At 40.7% G+C, this 14,476-nt stretch overlaps 1 protein-coding gene across 3 annotated transcripts in view; it reads right to left on the bottom strand.

Annotated features, from left to right (window-relative positions):
• Nucleotides 1-5,600: 5,600 nt before the first annotated feature.
• The window catches only part of CDH6 (cadherin 6), a 142,301-nt gene continuing 133,425 nt past the window's right edge, over nucleotides 5,601-14,476 (bottom strand). For 2 of the 3 annotated variants that reach the window (XM_084781522.1, XM_084781523.1), the window contains exon 12: nucleotides 5,601-11,674. In XM_084781522.1, the coding sequence (XP_084637648.1) occupies nucleotides 11,184-11,674 (491 nt within the window). In that variant the 3' untranslated portion in view covers nucleotides 5,601-11,183. The remainder of the gene's footprint in view (nucleotides 11,675-14,476) is intronic. The other variant, XM_084781524.1, reaches the window with a different exon arrangement.

Genomic DNA, 14,476 nt, shown 5'->3' with positions numbered 1-14,476 from the left:
GCCTCTGTACTGTCCAATTTCAAGAAGACATTTTCTTAATTGAGGCTCCCTCCTCTCAGATGACTTTAGCTTGAGTCAAGTTGACATAAAATTATCCAGTGCACTCAGGAACTCGCCTGCTCCTTCTTCTTCCTTAGGTGATCAGCTTTGAGCTTAGGTGATGCTTCACCTGACTGTTAACATTGTCTTAGTGTCTAGGAATTCAGCTGTAGTACCATGAATAGTCCAGTAAGTTTCTGCTCCTCACAGGAAGTAGGGTTCAAAGTATAAAATTAAGTCTAATTAAAGAAAAATAGTAGAAAAAACTTTTAAAATTTATAATCGAAGATTTGTAGCTGATAACTTGCCACAACTGTAGTCACCTTATGGATCAATTGGGTTTTCTAAGATTATCTCAGATGCCACACTATTGGGATGAGGCACATCAGTGAGTGCTAAGGAGCAACAAATGTCCCTTCTTCCATCATATCTGTGATGGTCATCAATGTCTATCACTATAACAATACCTGAGTGCTACAGAACTTTGTCTCTGGGCATACCGTGGCTATTTCTAACTTGAGTCATCAAGATCAGAGCAGGCTTGAGCATTGGACCTATTCATACTTTCCCATGGAAACCGGGGAGGCTTAGGAAGTATCTTAAGGCCACGAGACTCCTACAAAAGGATGTATGAATATTTAATATTTGCGGAGAGGGAAGGGGATTCTCTCATTGGTTCACCAGCTAGACTTGCATAGATTAGTTACTTTGGCCTGCCGTTAGCGTCTTACCTGGGCTTACTAGATGTTTGTTCACATCTCCCCAGGAAGAGCCATGTAACACTGAGATAATCAGCTTAAGAAGGGAAAGGGCTTAGCTTTGCATTTGTTTTTAAACATTTTAGCTCATGTCACTCGGCCTTCTTGCTATGGGCCTACAATGGCATAGTATGTTGTAGCATAGTTTGTGGTAAAGGAGGCCTGTTCACCTCCTGGTAGCTAGGAAGAAAAGAGGGAGATGATGGATCCAGAGGAGATGGGATCCAGGGCCCCAATATCTTCTTCAAGGGCATTCTTCCAATGACCTAACTTTGTTCCACTAGGTGCCACCAGCTAAAGGACATATTGCCTCTTATTGGTGCAGTGGGCTGGAGTCTAAGCCACTGACACACAGACCTTTGTGGGATATTCAAGATCCAAACAACTGTCTCACCTTCTACTTTAGTCACAGTATCTTCATTGCTGAAGGACAGATAAAACGTGCTCTCTGTTCCTCTCACTGCTACTTGACAGGGGTCCAGTACAACTGGTACTTGGTGTATCAATCTTGTCAAGATTGTACTCACGTAAACAATTAGAGCTTTTGCAGATCTGGTGGAATTTGATATTTCTTGGGGATATTCTTTTCTTAATGACACTGTTCTAATTTTATAATACAAACTAGTTGGGTAATTGGGGCTAATGAGTAGAAATTTGCTTTTCAGCCTTTCTTTTGCCCTACAGAGCCTTTGAACTGATCTCATGGAGAGTAATGACTTTAGGGCCACAGCCATCATCATTAGAATTTGAATAAAGAGAAAATTCCCTTTTTTCTAATAAATATTCACTCAAATGGACATGTGTGCAATGGAGAAAATGTGGGGTTCAGTGGCAGACTTTCAGAGTCTGCATTAAAAAAAAAAGTAAGTTTAATTAGAATTCTTGTGATGGGGATCTACAGGCAAATGGTCCTAAGTATTTTGTTCATGAAATAGAATTGATACTGTCTAATGCACAGATACTTTATTAAGTAATATATATGATAGTTATTTCTAAAGTGCTGTATAAAAGTATGGCATTATCAGGCAGCTAAGGAAATTTAAAAGCTTTAATAAAGCCTATCCTTGACTGACTGTATGAAGACAGTTTTTAACCAATGTGCAAACAAGAGATGTTCACCTTTAAAAGTTAGGTTTTTGAGACTAAATGGCTCAGGAAGCAATAAAGATGATCTATCATGTCAAGGGAGACATTAAAAAAAAAAAGGAATACGTATATTATAGCAAGAAGTAGGAGACTATCTACTTCTTTTAAAGAGCCATATCTATTCATAGCATATTTGAAAAAGTATTGGCTTTGAGAATATGAAGCCTTGGAAAGCACTCTAAAGAATCAGGTGTCATTCGGTACAAATTGTTTAGTGGGACAAACTATTATTAATAATGGGACAGTAAGTCACAGCAGCCCTTGGTGAAGGGTATGTGTCTGTTTTGTCTAGCATTGTGCCTTGTCACATTGATATGTGCCTTGAGCGTAGGGCATACAAGATTGCTGAAGAATGAGCATGAAAGTCAAGTGCTTAATGTCTGAAGTGTGAGCAAGGAGATGCCTGCCTGCTGACTCCAGTTCATGAGCAGAAAATGAGAGCTAGTTGTAATAGCAGGCTGAGTCTTTTAACTTCTCGACTTACTGCAAATTTGGAAAGCCCCAAGAAGAGAAGGCTCTCCCCAAATGTCTGGAGTGAGTATTTGACAAAACTTAGAATGGAAGAGAATCACCTTCACCAAAAAACTTCATCTCTTAGGGCTGGGATAGCACAATAGCCAACATTACTCTATTGGTGATGGCTTCTTAGTGTATTCCCACTTGGGAAGTCTAAGATCTTACTTAGGAAATCAATGAATGTTGCATTTGAGTAGCAATGCCTACCCTGGGGTTGGAGTAAGGGATGTTAGATAAATAGCCATTGAAATGGCTTTTAACCTGAAACAAAGTTTGAACTTGTAAATGATTTCTGACTGAAAAAAAAAATGATATCCCGAAAATTGTTGTGGAATGTGGTTTATTACAGTGATTGAAACTGAGGAGGGGAGGCTTTGGGGAAAGCAGTGTAAGATCGACAGAAATTGAAGTTACAGATGGCAAAGATCCTTGGTGCTCAACAGTTACCCATGGGCTGATGGAGGTAGCCTAGTCTCCTCCCACTTAGTTTGGGCTCAATGGTTGAGAGATACCAGCCAGAGCTGTCTTGAAGACAGTGTGCTCCCCAAGACGTCCTCAGAAGAGGGAGAAAGGCTACAGCAGTTCTGATGTGACAAGAGTGAGAAATCCTAACAGTGGGAACTGGGGCTGTCTCTGACTCTTTTGCCTACAGGTGGGGGGACCCTTTACCTCCTACTGGGTTGCCTTGTCCAGCCTTGATGTGATGGGTGTGCCTGGTCTTATTGTAGCTCTTTATGCTTTGTTTGGTTGATGTCCCTGGGTGGCCTGGTCTTTTCTGAGAGGAGGTGGAAGGGAGGGAGGATCTGGGGGAGATGGGGCGTGGGCGGACCGTGGAGAGTCTTGAGGGAGGAGAGGGAAGGTAAACTGCGCTTGGGGTATAACATGAAGGAAGAATTTTTAAAAAGAGAAGCAATCCATACTATGGAGACTTTAAGGTTTTTTTGGTTGCGATAAACAGGGTGGTTTTCCCTAATCCTTACTAAAAACACAACAAAAAGTGGGTTATTATTGCTGGGAACAAGCAAAAGAAACGTACCATTTTGTTTTCAGACTCCATTTAATCACAGAAAGCAACTAAGTTCAAGGTCCTAGGCCCTAGAGGAACTGGGGAGTTCCCAGTAGACGAACAGCTTCTGCTGTGAGGAAACACCTGCCTGAGTCCAGACATCTTAGGACAATTTGTAAGGAGCGAGTTGTCTGAGTCCAGGCATTTCAAGGACAACTTCTCCATCTTCCTGGCCGGGTCAACTAAGTTCGTGTTCTCAGACCCAGAAACCTACGCCTATACTGATTGATGGACACTCCCTTGCTCAGTCACTTCTGTCGAAACATGATTGGGCAACGCTACAGCGCCCTCCTGCTCCCCCTCAGTGTATGGTTTCATTCTTTAAATACGCCGTACAACGCCCCTTCGGGGTCAGAGTTCTGTTCTGTGCCCTGATGGATCAGTAGTGCCTTGGTTACAGTAAAACTTTGTCACCTGCATTGACCTGCGGTTTGAGTCACGTCGGGTTGAAGTGGTTCCCACGACAATTACAGTGAACAGGAAAGGCTCAGTCCTACTTAAGCGTCTGCAGGGTTCTGCTTAACACGCTGTTGCCTGCGCTTCCCACCCGTCTTACCATATTGGGTTAGGGAGCTTTACCAGCATTCTTCAGTCTTGGTTGGCTCTGCCTATCCTTAGGGGTGACACAGTTCTGAGAGTGATAGAGTTGGGGTGCCGTAAGGGTGCTGGGCGGGATGAGACTTGGCTCTAGAGCACAGTATGTACTGCTCTGCATATTTCTAAAAGCCACATTTCCTCCTGCAGGCTTCTGTTTCTGAAAACATAACCTTCAACCCAACTGACAAAATAACAAACACAAAGAGAACCAAAAAAAAGAAGAAAAAAAAAAAAGACGGAATTTTCATCGCATTCATACCTTCTGATACTATCTGAATTTCCTAAGCCCAGGCCCCTCCAATTATAATGCTCAATAATGCTTAAGTGTCCTTTCTTCTTTTCTTTCTCTCCTTAGTCTGCTTGATTTCATATTGCTTGCTTGCAGGAATCATCTCAACAACAGGGTCATATCTATGAACACTTGGTCTCCAGTTGGGTGGCATTGTTTGTGGGAGTTACCGAGCTATCAGAGGTGGAGCTTTGCTGGAGGAAGTATGGCATTGCATTGTGGGAAGGCTGTGAGGGTTTATCCCCTTGGCCCACTTCTAGTCTTCTCTCCATTTCCTGTTTCCTGCTTAAGTGGTGATCTCTTTGCTTCCTGCTCCCATCACCTGACGTCAGGCCTCCCCCTACCACTCTGGAACTGTAAGCCCAAAGCACCCCTTTCTTCCCTAAGTTGCTTTTGATCATGGAGTTTTTTTTTAATCACAGGTACAGAAAAGTAGCTAACACTCCTCACGTCCAGAGAGACGGGAAGATGTCCTAGTCTAGCCCATTGCTGTACTTTCCCCAGCACACTGTGCATCCTCAACAGAATATGCTAGGAACAAACAAATGAATAAACGAAAATCTCCTAGGCACTGCAATGTATTCTACTAGCTAAAAATAATTATCAAACAGCCGCCATATAAATGGGAGGCAGCTTAAGAAAGAATGAGACGCGAAGCATTTCAGCTCCAAGTTGCCTGAAAACACTTCACTTACTCTTCGTATTAGGGTGTTGGATTTTATTCTTATTTTACTCCAGTCTGCCTCTTGATTTTTCTTTCTTTCCTTTTTAAATGATAGATCCACTGACAATTGTTTTTTAAAGGAATGAAATAAAGGATGGAGATTTGGAAGGAACACAAATATAGAACTGCCACTTTTTTATCTGAAGCAATTACTGTTGGGGGATAAACAACCTTCTTCCCAATACAGCAATGCTATAAATAACAGCAGAATTCTTGGTGTCCCGGCAGCGTGATGCATAGGGCAGTGGCAGTGGTATAGACTGCTGCCTGAGAGAAAGGATGGTTTACAAGCTACGTACTCCATAACAAACTAGCTTTAGTTAGGTATTCAAGAAGTTGAAATGCTGGATTCATAAAGTTAAAATATGTCAAATACGTTAAAGAAAAAAAAAAAAACAACAACAAAAAACCAAACCCTTCATTAATTACAAACAATAGTTGAGAGAACTGGGAAAAAAAAACAAGTTAGAAAAAAAAACCAGTTTTATTAAGTAATATCATATAAATAACATTACAAAAATTGATTTGCAAAAGGCATATTTACTTCGTGAGAAATCACTTTTTAAAGTTGCATCCTTTTCAACTTTATAAGACTAAGAAAAGAAAACCAAACAAAAGGAGCCATGTCAAGGAGTGCGTTATCTGCCATTTGACTACAACATAAGGCCCAGCCACACTGAGCTAAAGGGTCATTGTTTCCAGCTCAATTCTTCTAACACAGGAAGCTTGCCGTGGGAAGTGTAGGGTTACGAAGATCTGCCTAGCTGCACGTGAGGACGAAAGCCAGCGCCATGGCTTCCACCCACCCTCTCTCTCCTCTTGCTGAAGACAGCAATGGATATCGGACTCCAGCCAGTTGGTCTTCAAAAGGTGGCACATGCTTCAATTTATACTTGAATTGTTTTTTTTTTTTTTAAATTAAGTACAGTCAACACCAGAAGCCTTTATTTTCTTGGTTTAAAAATCACAAGTCACAGTAGGAGAACGCCAAACTGCTTTCACTTGGTGTGCACGACGCTTATTACAAGGCCTATTCTGATGCGGCTTTCTTTCAAAGCAGCGAAAATAATTGCAAACAGACAGCACAGTGGATTTGATGTGTTCCTGTCTTTCTTCTGAGCAGATCTACTAGACATTTGCTGCACAAGCATTCCCTGTGGGTGCCAAGTGATTCTACATATGGGTTTTTTTTTAATAAACACTAAACTAATAGATCATAGAAAACTAAAAGGTTACAGGAGGTGCATATATATTTACATAAATATCATAGCCTCACAAGAAAGCCCAACTCTCATTACAGTGGGATGCTTTTTCTACAACACTGAATCCATGCCTCATTTGTCAAATAACCTCATTTGAAAAGAAATTTGAGTTTGTGGTCCATGAGCTTTTTTTTTTTTTTAAATGGAATTAAGCAACTTATAAAAGGTCTTTTGAAATTAATCTAATAACCGGGTGAGTCCTTGGCTAAGTGCCTCAGTACTGTCTGAAATATGGTGGGTAATAGCCTTTGTTTCCATTTGACCTCCTTTTAACACTTTCATCTGCTGGCTTTCTCAGGCTAATGTTCCCCCCAAATTAAAAAACGAGAATGCATCATAAATAAGGTATTACAAAATGGCAAGATTAAAGATTGTCTCAGCAATGCTTAAATTAAGTCGATGATGCAGAGACCGTAAACTCCAGGCTTTAAAAATGAGCTATTTCTTTATTAACTTTTAACAAGTGTGTGAGCCAGTGTATTTGCTTTCTAAGAGTGCACTGCTCTTTATATTAAATATAGCCAGGGCCTGGTATTTTTAGTAGAGAATTATCCCTTTTGAAAATTATTCCATAAAGACGTCAAAGGAAGATTTAAAACGCTGCAACCATGATCGTCACTGAACTCTGAGCAGACCACCGTGTAACTCTATCTTCTGCGAAAGAAACATGCTTGTCAGAGCTTAGGGCGCAGCCCATCTTCCTGGAGACTCACGTACTAGTTATTAATCTTTCTGCTTGTGTAATCTGATAGAGAAGGTTGGGTGTAGTGCTAATTTAAATACAACGAGCTGACTGTACCTCGAGCCCCCTTCTACAATGTGACAATTCAAAAATGATTTCATCTAGATAAAGTAAAACTTAAAGTGGCAGGAGAAGATGGCGGTCTCCACAGACAAACTATGAAAGCAGAATAGATAGCCTGAAAGCAGAATGTGGAAATTAAAATGACACAATGGATATATATACATAAAGAGCACATCCTTCAAAATGGCAGAGATTTTGACTTTTGAGAGTGTTTTTCCAAAGTAATGATGCTGCTTTAAGCCTAGTAATCAGGGCTAAGAGAGTTTATTTGATGGCTGTATTCTGGAGGACGAGGGGTTTGTTTGGTAAGGACAAGCACCTCATTTAAATATTTATCTTACATCCAGGACTTTTTCTTTCTTTTTTTCTTTCTTTTTTTAAATCTATATGTTTCTATGGTGCTCAGGTCTACAGAATCCAAGAACGTGCCATCGATATTTTATAAATCCCTCTCCTCAAGGAAATACCTGTGTCAGGATAAAGCATTTTATGTAGACTATTATTCAGGAACAGGGGACATGCAAATTACATAATGGAAACATTAGAAAGTTATTTTGGCTTCTCAAAACTCAGATGCGTCTCAGCTCCAGAGTCAGTTTCTTGTATAACACTTTAAGAAGTGGAAACGAGAACTAAGCCACATATTTTTATCCTGAATTATAATGAAATCACCCAGCTTTGTTCCATCCGAAAATAGAGTAATTTTCTAGCTGAGACTCTAGAATGCAAGCTTCGGGAAGCTGTGCTGACAGCGCCCAGATCTCCGCTCCTAAGGTCTTAGGAAACTGCCCTCGCCTTTTCCCCCATTTCACGTATTTACTTATTTGAGGACAAACGGTTCCAGACTTTCTGAAGAAAGTGGATGTAAAGTAAGGGGGTTTTAACCTCATGCACAATGGCTCAGTGTTCTTTAAGATCTCAGCTTACTATAGGAAGCATCATAAGAGGTTTGAAGAAACTCTTTCTGTTGAAAAGAACTTAAAAGAAAGTAAGTTAGGCAGGCGTCAGTGCTCTTGAAACAACCCTTTCTGCTAACCGACCTGCTTATGTTCAACAAAGCGAAAGCTGAAGCCGGACCCCTCCCCGCTCCCGCTCTCCTGCCAGCCTCATTGCCTGTGTCTAAGATCAAGACACAAATAACACGAAGAACGAGCGAAAATCATGCCCTGCCCGCGCAAGAACAACATTTCATCTTGGCTTAGGACTTATCACAGAAAGAAATCTGCCCATGGGGAGGCTCTCGACCTGGTGTTGTGGTGGGAAGAAAAGCTGCAGAGAGAGGTGGGCTGGAGTTCTCACTCTTTGTGTGGCGGTTCTTACAGGAAAGCGTTTCTCTGAAGTCGACACCTATAGGGCTCAAATAATTTAGTTTCTTGTAGATTCGCTTCACCAACAATCTCTGTGATACGACGTTAAACAGTTATTTCAATATTAAGTCACACTCATCTATTCTTCGTGTAATGTTTGATTTTCAGGGTGAGATAAAAATATTTTGGCCAATTACAGGTCAGATGGCTCAACTTCCTTCCAATAAATGCTTGAAGTCAGAGGAGAGGTCAACTTTATCCCAAATGTTGGAAATTGCTATTGTCAGCTCTTGGAAATTTAACACCACATTTCACACCAAAAGCTCAAAAGGGCAGCTTTTGATGCTATTTTTCTTTTTAAGAACTATGTTTCTTGGTTCAACTTGTCACATGATGTAAGATATAAGACAGAGTACTCTAATTTTACAAGAAACCGTGTATGGTGCTGTTCCTGTGCTATAACTAGTAACTTATTAATTTTCTATACTTACCTGTGAATATGATGCATACTGGTCCGTTCCAGCGAAGCCATCTTGTAGCATTTGTTTGCATTCCTCTCTCTCTCTCTCTCTCTCTCTCTCTCTCTCTCTCTCTCTCTCTGTGTTGTGCATTTGAAAAATTAGGAAATAGAACCTTAGAAGCTAGAAGTAACCCAAGAATGAAAACTCCTTACTCTTCAGGGCATTCCATCACAAACAGAAAACCATTCAGGAAATACAAATGGCAATGTGGTTGTAAATGAGTTTTTTTTTTTAAACCATAACTCAAATTCCACATTTCTCTTGTTTTACAGGTGCCACCTTTACTTCCTGGGTAACATACCTATCTAAAAGCCAACTAAAGAGCAGTGTTTTTCTAAACAGAAAACGTGTTGATAAAGCATTACCCTGAAATGGAAATGATACTAAAATTAACTCTATAAAATTAACATTAATTGAAAATAAATTCCTATGACTAATAAGAGAAGTCAGCACATTCTTAAGTATATATTATATATGTATGTACAAAGCTTTTTTTTTTTAAGTTTCAAATGATGATTTCATTACAGTACTTTGGAAATTTCTGATGACTGCACAATGTGAGACTCTAATGACGAGAATCATTAGGACGGCCATATGAAATAGATGATTTGAACCTGCCAGAAGGATTAGCTTGGTTCAGTTGGGTCCCCTGGATAATAACTGACTAAGTGAGCCTAATTGCATAATTAGAGCAATAATAGATGGATGGATTTTATATTACTTTTCTGTCAGAGTTGAGACCATTACTTTATCACCATTTCAAAGATGAAAATGGCAGTATGGCTACAGCAGCCAACTTAAAAACAGTGGGAAGCCATGACTGCTTTTGGAAACTAACTGCCACTTTAACAAGAGTCTTAAGCACTCTTGCTGAAGGGAGTCCAAGCTCTTCTTTTGTGAGCATTTCAGAAACATGAAATGCAGTTTCTTGCCAGGATCTCAGTGCCGCTCATTTATCTCCCTTGTTGCAGTGAAACTACACGGATGTCTTCTAAGGCAAAGGGCAGGGGTTAGGGTCACGTGTGGCTGGGTCTAACCTTCCCTTCGGACTTCAGGTGGGATATTTGATCTAACCTACTAAGTCAAGTTAATTATATAAGATGCATTTGAAGAATATGAATTACTGCACTTCACACTGCTACTCTCAGGTATAGTAGGATAATAGTGACAACAACTACAGACAAAGAGTTAATATTTGCCTCAGGAATTCCCTCAAGAACTTTTATATGATTAGACTTATTTCTCATTTGTTTACTGATAGTTGGAAAAAAAAAAAAAACCTCAGGGATCTGTGATACAGTTGGTGGCACAAACCTTTGAAATTTGCCAAATATTTCCTTTGTTAATTAAAAAAAAAAAAGCTATTTGTCCTTTTCCCTTCGTTTGGTGTGATGGTGACCTTTCTCACATGTAACAAATCATGAGTGTCAAGGCACACAGCCTTGTTTTGTTTGCTTGTTTGTTTCTGTCTTTGAATGTTACCATTTGATTTGCTTCCAAATCATCTTAACACACAGAAGGCTTTGATTTTTTATGAGTAGTTGCTGGTGCCAGAAACACCTCTTCCAGCACAGACAGGATGCCCCAGATGCCACTTTGACACACATACACCCTTACACACCCTTCCGTAGCCAGTTATCTCCTCGAGAGCTGACAGACCAAGGACAATGCCCAAATTGTTCCTTCCTTTTTTTTTTCTTTTATGCTAAAACTATATTTTTTATCATTAAAGTATGATCCCTTCTCCCATTAGCATGTGAAATGTACAGTTAGAGCATTCGGCTGACCAAAGGCCATGTACAAAAATGGAGTCCAGGCCAGCAGTAAGGAGCGTGTGGCCAACCTGCCGTAAGAGAACAAAGGAAAAAAAACAAAAAACAAAAAAACAAAAAAACGCTGTTCCCTCCTCTCCCCGTGTGCCTGCTGGGCTAACTTGGTTAACTGCACGAACTAAAAAATAAAAATTTTGCCTTTTGGAAGCTCATAAAAGTGTACTAGAAAAAAAGTCTCTAACATTGGGTCCGCACGAACTGCAGCCATGGACTTTTGGAACGGGTACAACAGAGAACCCCTCACGGAATAGTGGATAAATAGAAAGGAATAGCCACTTCACATATTCCAGTGTCATCTTGGAAAATGAAAAAGGCAACAGATTAGGAATCTTTGTCACTATCCATCCCTCCGTACATGTCTGCCAGCTTTTTGAACCGAGGGCCCCAGTCACTCAAATAGTCATAATCTTGGTCTCCATCGGTGGTCACTGACTCGAGTGAGCTGAGGGAGTCGGCCACTGAGCCGGTGCCTTCATAGGCATAGGTGGCCAAGGAGTCGTAGGGAGGGGCTGTTGGGTCTGTGTCATTTTCCTTTAACCTTTGGTTAATGAAATCTCTGACATCGGTGTTGTCGCGAGCTGTTGGAGTCCGTCGCGGTAGAAAAAGAGCTTCAGGCACAATGTCCCTGCGCGATTTGCTGTCCTCCATGGCTTCGGGGTTCCTCAGGGTTCCGATATCAAAGGCCTGGGTGTCTTCCTCTCCGCCACCTTCGTCGTTGTAACTAACAATGTTATCTCTGATGTCCTCTTTGGAAATGATCAAAGGCTCTTTCTTTCGCTGCCGCCTCAGAGCTGCGAACAGCACCACTGTCACTGGAAGCAGAAAGCAAAACAGAAGGGAAGGAAAGTTAATTTGCCACCCAATTAACGTCGGGAAGATACACTGCTCCAACCTGCAGCTTTAAAAGTTCACTTGAAAATGCAGGCTCAACTTTCCCCAGCACTAAGAATGAATTTGTCTCCATCTGTAATCAGATCAGGACCCTGGCATGGAGTATTTTAAAGAAGGCTATATTTTAACCAGGGGATAAAATATCATCATGTTTTGTCAGTACTTCTTTCTTTTTTCCCTTTGAAAATGCAAACTACTTTCAAGGTAGGACAATAATAATAATAATAATAATAATAATAATAATAATAATAATAATAATAATGATAATGATAATGATAATGATAATAATAATGAAAAAAATGGAGTCACAGAGAAAGCACTGCAAGAAAAGTGCAAATTATGCCAAGCACCTAAAAATGCTCCAAAACTGGTTATAAAGAAAAGACTGGCACCTTTGGGATGTGTTGAAGACTTTGCATAACTCCACATCTAAAATAACTCTTGCACTGTGCCTTCCTCCACCCCCAACCCAAGAAAAGTGTAAAATTAGTTTAAAATCCCAAACAGAGATGTGAATGTTTGCATACCTTTCCACATTAAAAAAAATTAGTACAGATGAAACCTGGAGAGACCCAGATTCCAAAAGTGAGTCTGGACCTCAAGCTCAGCCAGTTAAATAGAGCAGATACATTTTCCATATGATTTGTATTTGAGTTAAACAAACAAACATATTTATGTGGGATTTCACTTTCAAAGACTTATGTCCCACAAGTTTGTTGGCCAGAATGTCTTTTTTACATATATATATATATATATATATATATATATATATATATATATATATATATATATATATTTACTTTGCAAAGCAAGAATTATGTTTAAACAGCATCTGATCTTTCTTCACAGCTGGTTGGTAGAACAAAGCTAGATGCCTGTAGAGAGACGCATCTACCTACAAATGTACTTATGGGTGGAAAATAAAAACATAGCAACAGCTTAAAGAGTAAATGGCTATCCACCACAGAAAACATATGCCCAGCCCATGTTTTTCCAGTGGCATTTACTATAGGAATCACTAGCACCGTCTCTTTTCCATTTTGCCCACTACACAGTCCAGTTTTTGTAAGCGGTGAGAATTGAATTCTTGCAAACAAGATTTAGGAGGCAAGTGCATCTTCCTCCTAATGAATAGATTTGCACGCTCACTTGTCTGTATATTATCCTTTCAGACATTAATTGTATTAATACTTGGCTCTCTAGAGAGAGATTTCTCAGTACCAATTGCTGTGCTAAGTGCATTTCACAATCAATCCCATTTAATCATCATAATAGTCCTTCATAGTCGGAACCACAGTTAAGACCCCAGTTTACCAAATAGGAAGTTGAGGCCTAGGGACGTCACACGCAGCAGAAATTCAAATCCAGGTCCACCAGACTAAAAAGGTTACACTCTTACCTGCCATGCTGGAAGCATATTGGGATGGCTGGCTCTTTCCTACGGAAATGCAATTTGCCATTTCAAGTATGTGCCTGTGTAACTGTGCACACTCCTTGTTTTTGTCAGAGAGCATCCTGACCCCTCCGTTGTCTCATTCACCCAGGGTATCCATTCATTCATTCATTCATTCTTTTTTTTTTTTTTTTTGAGACAGCCTTGGCTGTCCTAGACTCACTTTGTAGACCAGGCTGGCCTCGAACTCACAGAGATCATTCAGTAAATGATTATGCAGTGTCTGCTTTGTGCCATCCACAGTTCTGGGTTCTAGCAGTAAAGCTTGTGGAGGAAAAGCCCCTATCTGGGAGCATGGGGCAGATGTGTGAGGACTGTTGGATGGAGACAGAAAAAAAACAAAAACAAAAACAAAAACAAACAAACAAACAAAACAAAAATCAACAACAACACATAGAACAAGGCAGGAAATTATTAGAGGCCGTTAAGTGCAAGGCAAACATGAAAAAGCAGTGGAAGGCAAGGAGGGTTGGGAGGGCTTCTCTGTTTGCTCCAGGGGCTGGGCATCATTTCAGGAAAGACCGGGGGAGCTAGCCAAGGTGCTCTCTGGCAAAGGGGAAAACAGCTACCGGAAGGCCCCTAGGTAGTTCTGTGCCTGTAGTGTTTGAGGAGCAGCCAAGAGTCTCGGTGGCTGGGCCAGAAGGAACCAAGGAGAGGAGCAGGAAAGAGCTATGTCCCAAGGGACCTTGGTGGTGCTGATGAGTCTGAGCTCCACATTAGTGGGGTTTGGAGACCTTCAGGACTTACCCTGACCTTCCTTTTATGCTGCTTTCCAGTGTGAAGTGGCATGGATTTGCAAAACAGGATGTAAGTAAATAAGGATAATGTTAGGGATTGGAGGATGGACCCCAGCCTTAGACAATCCAACTGTAATGTACACAAATTCTTTCTGTCGTTAAAGGCAAGACAGCAAGCACTTAGTAGTACTCCCTCATTCTCCAGCTTAAAGGACTCAGATTTTGTCATTTCAGTCCTATGTTCATCTGAAATTATAGACTAAGTGAGAAGTGAGAGAGGGCATAATCAAAAGCCATAGGTCCTCAGCGTTCACTCACGGTTTAATTCTCCTAGCTACATCTTTTAGTAGCCCGATGTACGATGATGTCTTAATGGGTGATCTTCATGAAACCTGACTTCTGTAAACAGGGACTGGGCTGGGACAGAGGCGTTTAGGATTCACCTGTGAAGTGCCTTTCCTGGGGACTGGTCTCCTCTTTCCCAGTGCTCCTCGGACCCGAGGACAGAAGCAATATTTCACGGATGGGAGGAG

The sequence above is a fragment of the Acomys minous genome, assembly GCF_964271855.1.
Source record: "Acomys minous genome assembly, chromosome: 5".
Lineage (NCBI taxonomy): Eukaryota > Metazoa > Chordata > Mammalia > Rodentia > Muridae > Acomys > Acomys minous.
Note: the sequence above shows the minus strand (reverse complement) of the source record. Positions and strands in the feature narration are given on the sequence as shown.